Source organism: Syzygium oleosum, unplaced genomic scaffold, assembly GCF_021117445.2.
Source record: "Syzygium oleosum isolate NSW1041296 unplaced genomic scaffold, Sole_v2.1 Sole_v2.16, whole genome shotgun sequence".
Taxonomy (NCBI): Eukaryota; Viridiplantae; Streptophyta; class Magnoliopsida; order Myrtales; family Myrtaceae; genus Syzygium; species Syzygium oleosum.
The window spans coordinates 6,772,580-6,782,154 of record NW_026607500.1 but is presented as its reverse complement, the minus strand read 5'-3'; the positions used below and the strand labels follow the sequence as shown (position 1 = coordinate 6,782,154).

At 38.9% G+C, this 9,575-nt stretch overlaps 1 protein-coding gene across 1 annotated transcript; it reads right to left on the bottom strand.

Moving 5' to 3' along the window:
• Positions 1–413: 413 nt before the first annotated feature.
• Positions 414–8,470, bottom strand: LOC115684389 (disease resistance protein L6-like). The gene is made up of 5 exons (XM_056318751.1): positions 8,212–8,470; positions 5,780–6,254; positions 1,704–1,981; positions 872–1,116; positions 414–692 (listed from the first exon to the last, which is right to left on the bottom strand). The coding sequence occupies exons 1-5, from the start codon at positions 8,468–8,470 to the stop codon at positions 414–416; spliced, it is 1,536 nt and encodes a 511-aa protein (XP_056174726.1).
• Positions 8,471–9,575: the final 1,105 nt, after the last annotated feature.

Genomic DNA, 9,575 nt, shown 5'->3' with positions numbered 1-9,575 from the left:
AGGAAGCTACAAACAAGTGTTCTTCCTCAGTCTCATTCACTGCTATTTGTGCTTCTCCTGCTTGCTGGTGATTGTTCTCTTTGCAGATAGCTTCCATGTGACCAACCTTGTGACATCTTCTGCACTTAGCATCAAGCTTCCTCCAGCATCTAAAGGATTAATGATTTGTTCCACCACAATGTTCACAAGGCTTCTTGTTCTTCTTCCATTTGACAGACCCACTAGAACTTCCTTCTTTTGCTGCAAACTTGGAGTCACCTGCATTCCCTTTGAACTGATTCCATTTCTTCCCTTCGTCTCCATTATTGAACTTCACTTTAGCTTGCAGTGCACCTTCTATAGGCTCTTCTCTTCTCATCAGTCTTCTATGCTCCTGTGCCTGCAGTACATAAATATTGTACCAAAAAATTTGCCTATACCTCAAGTTGAGTCCAACCGTTCCAGCTTTCTGTTATGTCAGTGCGCGATAGGTCAAGGATGAGTAGATTTTTGGGACAAAAGTTGGTTGCTTGCAAATTTGAAGGACAATTCTTCCAAGAAAGCCATCTCACTTTTGGAAAGAGATCCTCATAGTCTCCGGAGAGATTTCCACTTATCATTTGAAGAAATCTCATATTTGGCACATCCATAAATTCTCCTGGTGTTAGAATCCCATCAAAGTTCACACAAATCGCTTCAACAGTCTTAGTTCCCTGTCACGAAGAAAAAGAGTTTCCCATTAACCAGGCAAAGGGAAAATTGGCTTCCACAACAGTTTTGCTTCATACGGTGCCAAAATGAAGTCAGTCCAATGGAGGGTTTCCGCTGAAGTACAAAAGAAGAATTCTAGGCAGATTTATGCTATAAAAAAATTAGTGTTGATTAGCTTTACCTTCTTGCTGGTGATCATATCCAATGCTTCTTCATGATTCCACACCCGAGAACGCTTTCCTGGATCGTGGCGATTTTCAGAACGTACAATGCTCCTACCTAAGTTCTTAAGTTGGTCATGCATCCATAACTCATTCTTTACTCCAATTTTTATTAAGGACATTAAAAGTAGGACTTCAATCCCCTCATCCGGAAACAATTCACAATCATCCCACATATAAGTTGCATTTCTCTTCTTTTCTCCGGCTAGAAAGCAAGCAATATCAAGAAATATTTGCTTTTGCTTGTCATCTAAAGCCTCATAACTCAACATTAACTTTTTCTCCACGTCCTCATGAAGAGAGTCTTCCATCTTTTTTATTGTATCTTCCCACGCTGCTTTTCCTTTTAGGTATAAAAATGAACCCATCAATTCAATAGTCAAAGGAAGCCCCCCAGTTTTTGCAGTGATATTCTCAAATAGACTAAGAAAGTCTCTTGGAGGAGAGTTCTTCTAAATGCATGCTCGCTAAAAAGTTGTAAAGATTCTTGACTGTTCAGCCCTTCAACTTCATAAGTCGAACTATTCTCAAACATATCCAGAAATGCAGACAAAACATTTTTGTCTCTCGTTGTAACCACAATTCTACTTCCTGGCCCAAGCCATTCTCTCTTTGCTGCTATTGCCATTAGTTGGCTCCTATGACTTACATCATCAAGGAAAATAAGAACTTTCTTTCTGCTAAATCTTTCTTTGATCATATTTTTCCCTTCGTCGATGCTAGAAACCTCAATTGTTTTGTCCCCAAGGATATCATGCACTAGTTGCTTTTGCAAATTTAGAAGCCCAAAACTTGAACTTTCTGATGCTTGTCGAACATCTGGGATAAAGCTACAACTTTCAAAATGAGTTGACAGTTTGTGGTAAACCACCTTGGTAAGAGTTGTCTTGCCTATACCACCTATGCCACATATTCCAACAAGTCTTATGTCCTTAGATTTAACACTCAACAAATCAATTACTTCATCCACTGATTGGTCAATCCCGACCAAATGACAAGGCAGATGTACCGGGGACACCTTAAGCTTAACTAAAACTTTCCGAGCTATCAGTTGTGTGAGTTCTCCATGGCTGCATGTCAGTAGGAAGAGTATAATGAAGTTACTTCAGATTGACATGTGCATAGACAAGATCATTTGATGTTTTGAGTTAGGAGTTAGCCACAAAATGCGGGACATAAAGGGAAAATAATGGCATGACTTTCCAAATTGATTCAATTGTAGTAATACGATACAATGGATAGTTAATGAAGGTGATAATCAAGATCATGAAGTGTAAGATGGTTTTGTCCAATATTCATCACACAGTTTATTAGAAGTGAGCATAATTCAGGTGGTCCTCTTCAAAAGTCAGAGCCAAGAACCGAACTGGGGGCCATTCCAAGTTTTTTGGAATTGGAAATTGAACCAGTCCACCTACAACCAACTTGGAACCGAACCAGCCCCCAATTTTTTCCTTTTAAATTTTTTTGAATTCCCCATTTAGAGAAAGTTGTACTTCACAATTATATTATATCCAGTGGCTTTAAGAACCGAGAGCTGAGAGACATAGAGAGTCGAGAGATTTGAGTGAGAGAATGAGAATGAGAGAGGCAGAGGCCAGGATTCTAACTTCTTTTTGTTCATGTTTTAGTTTTATAAGTTTAAGTTTTGTTTTGATTCATTGTGCGGGCTGGGCGAGAGTTGAGTTTAAGGGTGGGTGTGGCCTTATTTAGTTGGAATTTAAGATGGGCTGAGCATGGTATTAAATAGAGCAAATTTCCTAAAAATAAATGTCTATAGACCGATTCAAAGCCGATTTTATCCGAGAACCGAAGTGGTCGGCCCAGGTCAAAATACATCACTACTATGGGTCTGTTCAACTTTCAGTCCAAATCCGATAAGCAAAACCGAACCATTGAAATTGAAAATAGTATGAATTAAATCAGATCTGAAAGTGGGTAAGGAAACAGAATTGGGGAAAAAGTAATACTTTAATATATTTTTTTCTAAAATGAGCCATATTGGCCTTTGAAAAAAAAAAGAAGAAGAACAGGAAATAAGTCTCTGCGAAAAGATGTTCTATATCTGTTTGTAAATAACCCTTGTCAGTGGGATAGAAAAGCCCACGTCGTAATATTTGTAAAGGTTCGCCCAATCAATCACATAACATCTGTTCTTGCAAATTTATCACCTTTCTAGCACATTAAATTTTCGTATTGTTTGCTTTTCTAGCAACCTTTAATTTCCAGCACATGCATTTCAATTTCTTTACTTTTACAGCCATTTACATTCCTATCCAAAATTAACAAGAAACGTCTTTTTTCCATAACATTCATCGATTCCATCATTTTCAAAGATTTTCAATTCTTGGAGAAATCATATTTCGGTGGGTAAAAGTGAAAAGTGGCGGAAAAGGACAAGAAAACAAAAAAGATGGAAACTGATTATGAACCAAAAACTCACCCAAACTGAAACATAAACTTCAGGTCGGTTCGAAAGGGCTTGAATCATTGATTCAAGCTATATGTGCTAAATGCTTGCATGCCAGTTTGGGTTTTTAAGAAAACTGATCCATTGACACTGTTACTCTATAGAACTAGTATGCTCAAGGCTCAAACCGGGAGCCCAATCGAATCTGGTCGGTTGTCGGGTTTTGAACCCATGAACCAACCCGATTCTCCTAGAAATCAGCTTTGAATTGGATCCATAAGTCCAGCTCCTGCGGGTTCTCAAGTGGAATCTAGACCAATAGTCACCTCCAGTTTACGGCCTCATTAACACCAGGCCCAGCAGGGCCTAAATACAAAGAAGCTAATGGCCCAAACCATATCGTAATAATATACTTAACTCATAAGGCGCACGCAATAGAATGCCTAGAAAAGCATGTCAATCATAAAGATCATAAGTGTATACTTGACCTACAAAGCCCATTAATGGAATGTCTGAAGGGCTTACGACTGTGAATTTTCAATTGATAGAGTTTAAGTGAAAATCATGGCACGTGACAACGATCGGATGACTTGAAACATTAAAGGAAATTAAAGTCTGATTCAAGAAAGCTCCATCGAACAAGGCAAAACCATAGTTAAAAGGTCAGGATTGGTCACAAATCATCCTTAATATAGGATCTAAGTTAAGAGACAGTTAGAGATTTTTGTGGAAGAAGATCAGGATGCACAATGGAATGGTCCATTAAAATTAGAGGAGGAATCAAACATATGGAAACTCTCGGCATCATCTATACAACACAGAGACATAATTCTGAAGACGATTTCAACAAGAATTACAGCATCAATTAGGGAGTCCTTTCTGTTTTGAAGAAAATCTTTCGTATTAAAACTTCACTTAGATTTTGAATTTAGATCTCGAATTAGATTTGCTTTCCTAAGTTCAATATTAGTCTTTGAGTGTAAAGTCTTTCTAGTGGAGTCTTGTAAGCTCTTTACTTCCCTTTCGCACTTCAATAATTTCCAGTAAGAAGTTTGTGTTTAAATTCCATCATTGTCCGTATAAAAAAATTTCCATCATTGAGCAAGCATGGCATCCAAAAATATAAGTAATTCGTTCTGATTTAATAAAAGTTCCTTGCAATTTTTATTTTTTTCCAATTATTTCCCTGTGCATTTTATTAGTTCGAATTTTGTGAAGTCCCTCAGCTTCAAGGCATATTAATCCATCTACCTTTGATTCGAAGTCAGATTTGATATTTTAATTGGCCATCCATCGATGTCAATTGGTTTTTAATCATTGAGATCATGGAGTTTCTAACAATCACATATTCTGCTATGGCATTGCAAGAACGGCCTCGGTTAGGGATTTCCTGTCCTCCGAATGGCACCTGTCTAACGTGATACAATCCTTCAATTCCTGGACTGAACATACCCCCCAGCTGGTGACGGAGTCGCCGGACCAACTTATTTGGCAAGGTCATCCTTCCGGAGTGTTCTCTGTTTCCTTGGCCTGGGATTTAACTCGGAAAAAGGGACACCATGTTTACTGGGATTCATTCATTTGGGACTGCAGTTTTGCCCCGAGACATAGCTTTTTACTATGGCTGATGACCCTCAACAGGCTTCCGACCTAGGTCCTCCTCCTTTCCTATCACAGAATCTCTGAAGGACTTTGTGCTTACTGCCAAGGTAGGCCAGACTCTGTTGATCACCTGGTCTTTGGTTGCACTTATACGGGCTCTTTGGCGTCATTTTGGGCCGCCAAATTTAATCTCCCCTGGCACAACAGGTCTTGGCAACATCTTCTCCGCTGGGCGTCCACATCCATTGCCGGCAACAGCTTCCACCACCGCCTTGCCCGGTTTGCACTTGGAGCTCTATGCCACCTCATTTGGATAGAGCGTAACAACTTCCTATTTAGAAATGGGACCATTTTCCTGCCTGCGATGCGGAACCATCTTGTCAAAGCTGTTCGAGATAAGGCTCTTTCTCTCAAGCCTGTTGCAGATACTCCGCGCAATAGAAGAATCCAGGCCAGCTGGGACATCCCGACATCTATTTTTCTTAATGTTCTGTAGTTGTTGCTCCTTTGTGGCTCTTTAGTCCGCTTGTTAAAGGCTCAGCTCGTTCTTCTTAACTCCCGGGCCCCTATTGCTTGTAGCGCCCGCTAGCTTTAGTCAGCCGCTACACCTTTGCACCTATCGCAACACCTGTGTTGCGTTAGGTACGAAACTTTTGTGTACGGCTTTTCTGCTGTATCTTGTGAATTAAAAAGTATATAATCCTCTTACCTTACCAAAAAAAAAAAAACAATCACAACTTGACAAAAACACGTATTACATGCCTAGAACAAAAGAAAAATTATGCTCTTCAAATTATAATTACATTCGAGCAAAAGAAACTGAGAAGGGAAGATAGAGTTGAATGAGGTAACATACCCTGTGTTCTTGGTGTCCCATCCCTTGATTCTAGTAACCTCCTTGAGTGCCTCCGCCCAGCGGTGCACAATCTCAGCCCCAAATTTTGCTTCATGCAGAGTTAATGCATCTTTATACACTCTAGTTTCAAGCTTCACATCATAAGGTTCTACATCGTAGAAAATGGGCAAAACCTCTAGTTCATTGGTTTTCCTACGCTCCATCATGTATTCCAGCTCGCGCAAGCACCAGCTACTAGAGGCATAGCCTTTGGAGAAGATGGGAATGCAAATTTTCGAGTTATCAATGGCCTGGAAAATCTCAGGGCCGATCTCTTCACCAATGTCGATCCCCTTGTCTATGAAAACATGGATACCCTTATCTAGCAGGGCATGATAAAGTGAATCTGTGAAGTTAGCACGAGTATCGGGTCCTCGAAAACTCAAGAATACATCAAACTTAGCTCGAGATGTTTTGCGGCTAGTGGATCCTCTTTCTGAAAGATAAGAATAATGCGAAAAAGTGATATATCATAATGAAGATTACATCAATAGGCTTTATAAGATGACTATCTAAGGTAACATATATCAATCATAATATACACAATCAAAAGGAGATTTTCGCACAATCTTGAGAGATACAGAATACCAATAGAAATATCTTAATTATCTCTAAAATAAGAAAATATCATGGAGAATTATCCTAATTATCTCTAACATCCCCCTCAAACTCAAAGTAATTAAGTTAGCTTAAGTTTGGATAAAAAAAATCCAAAAGATGCCTAAACTGTCACCGATGGGATTTGAGCATTTGCCTCGTCTGAGAATGGTGAGTCTTGTGGTGGCATCGGTTCTCTGATATAAGTAGCCGGAGGTTGTGAATCAAAGGAAAAACGACAAGCGGTTGATACGGCTGGCTTTGCTGGCTAAAAGAGTAACTGGACGAACGCAGTCGAAGCGGCTAGCATAGTAACAACAGCAACCGATGCAGTTTGCCTTTGCTTTCAAAACAGTTATTGAACGATGTGGCCTGTGTGGTTGGCATAGTAATGACCAAGCTGAGAATTGGAGGGAAATAGCAAGCAGTTGATGCGGCTAGCTTTGCTAATGAAAGAGTAACTCAATGGCGCTTTCTTGGATAATAGGCTCTACAGACTATGCGACAACAGTACTGATATTGGCTATTGGACGAGACAAACAATGTCGAAATCAACGTTGACTAGAGGATATTAGGACTTATTGGGAAAAAAAAAACAAGAAACAAGATTACCTCTGGATGTGTATTTGGGTGTGCATCAAATAATAGAAAGCGCCATATTGAAATTTAAAAGTAGAGTGACAAATATTGTTCTAGCATTCAAGGTAGTTATGACTGTTTTAATACATGTATGTTGGTAGTTGAGAAACCTTGTGTTTGGGAGAGCCATTCGAGCAACAACAAGCAGACCTTTACGACCATGTAATGACAAGGCTAGATGAATTGTACTGTAGTGCAAATGAATGTATCCTTGCTAAATCCATTGTCGTAAAAATTCAAGAGGAATTTGGAGAGTAACAAATTGTTTTGTTGTGTAGCAAGAATAGGATGTTCATCAAATCAAGTGGACTAGACATAATCTTTCAACTCTTTGGGAGTGTGACAAATTAGCTATACGACAGAGCGGATGGGTGAAAAGGAAGATGTTTGTTTGGCAAAAGTAGCATAAGGATTTACAAGATGAGAAGTAGTTAGAAAAATCTTTACTGCTTCATTGAGGTAAGATACCTCATAAAGTAAATCAATTTTGGAAGCTTCAGATTTTGGAAAAGAACTAGTAGGGGTAAGGAAGATTGGAATAGCTACCACTTGAGAAGGAGATACAACTGAGAGGTCTTTACTCATAATTAACAAATTACTTCCCTTCAAATCCTATGGTATTACAAATCTTAAAAGGATAGTGTATCACTTACTTCAGGCTCTGGTACCAAAAAGGCCCATAACAATATTAAAACTGATGCCGATATTTAGTCCTTCATGATGTCCAAGGCCTTACTCAATCATTACCAACTTTTACCATCCAGCTTTATCATTTATTCAAGGCATATGAGGCCTTAGTTTCAAATGCACAAGGTCCTCACAGAGGCGAGTGCAGAGCATACTACCAAGGTGACGTGCTATCTTACCACTCTAAGGTCCCTAATACCATACATGTATTTGGAAGGAAAGAGAGGTATTAGCCTTGTATTGTTTTCAAACACATTGATTTATTCCTAGGAGGCTCTCTACCCTGAAGCATTACAAACCATGCCTTATATAGGTATAAACAATAATAATAATAAAAACTTACATCAATAATGTAACACTTGGCCAACAAACAACATATGGCTGACAAGCACCAATAATACTAGTCATCACTATCTAATGATGGAGTAGAGCAACCAATCTCATGCATCTTTTCTATGCGTCTATAAGACCTTCCCATTCCATTTCTCTCTGTCCTTCTTCAAAGCTCTTCTGATCAGGTAGGGTCCCTAAAATATTTTGAAGAATCTCAAGAAAAGCTGGACACATCTTTTTAGGAGGGGATTGATAAGAACTTGATGGAATATCATTATATCCTGAAGGGATGTCATTTGGCATTATTGGTTGTGTGCAGTTATCAAAATCATCAAGGATGCAGGATCTCATAGGCTTAGTGAAAAGTGTGTTTCTGGCATCACTGGCAGGAGCCATTTGTCCATATTCATGGAGGCTGACATAAGTGTTTACCCATAATAAAAAAAATCTTGAGAAAGTGGACTAGTCCATGGATCCTGGGATGAAGATGGCTGTTCTGGATTGTTTTGTATGAATTCTGCTAGAGCAGAATCAGTCGAGGGCATTGTCCTGATTTAGTCCCACGAATGATCTCATGGTATATCTAAGATAATCTCATGGTATATCTAAGTCATCTTTTGGCCACACTCCTAGTGGAATGATGAGGTTGGTTTCACATAGGACTCGTTGTATTTCACAGTAGTCTCGTGGTAAAGCTCCTTTACAACATGGAAGGGTCTTGTACATGGATTGAGCTTTATAATTTGTGACGCCTACATTTGTAGTGTACCTGGAGAGAGTACTATCTAGTTTTATGAACTGCCTATAAAAGAAAATAATTGTGTGCAATTCTGGGTTTGAGGTCTACATGTTCTTAGCTATTTTGTGAATAAGGTTTTCCATGCTCTTAATGTCTAGAACCAGCGAAGCATTTCATCAAAATGGATGTATTTTTCTCTGCCAAATTCTCTAAGAGCTTGGCTGATGATTCCAGACATCTTGACTATTAGAACCACAATGGCTACTGTATGACAATTAAAAACATGCCAGTAAAACCATTTGAATTCTTTCGGGAACTCATCTTCAGAAGAAAAAGACATGGGATGAATGAATAGATAACCCGGATGCATGTCGCTTAGCCGAAGATTTAATCCACCATATTTTCTTAAAATCTTGTACAAATCTTCCCACATAAGGTATTTGAGATTATCAAAAAGACTATTAGTCATGATCAAGTATGGGACTTCACGAGGATACATCCTTCTTAGAAATTTGGACTCCATGTCTCGTGTTTAAAAACTGCCATTTAAACTTCTAAAAACATACATAAACAATGAAGAATCTTCTTTGGGTCTGGATAGAAGATCTGCAAGGACATTTTTATCACCCTTGATATGCTTGGATTCAAATGGGTGTTTTGAAAACCATTCACCAATCTGAGCAATTGGGGATGGGGCACTTGCTTCTACTTAAACTTCATCATTTGGTTTTGACCAAAAAAAAAAAAACTTTATCATTTGGT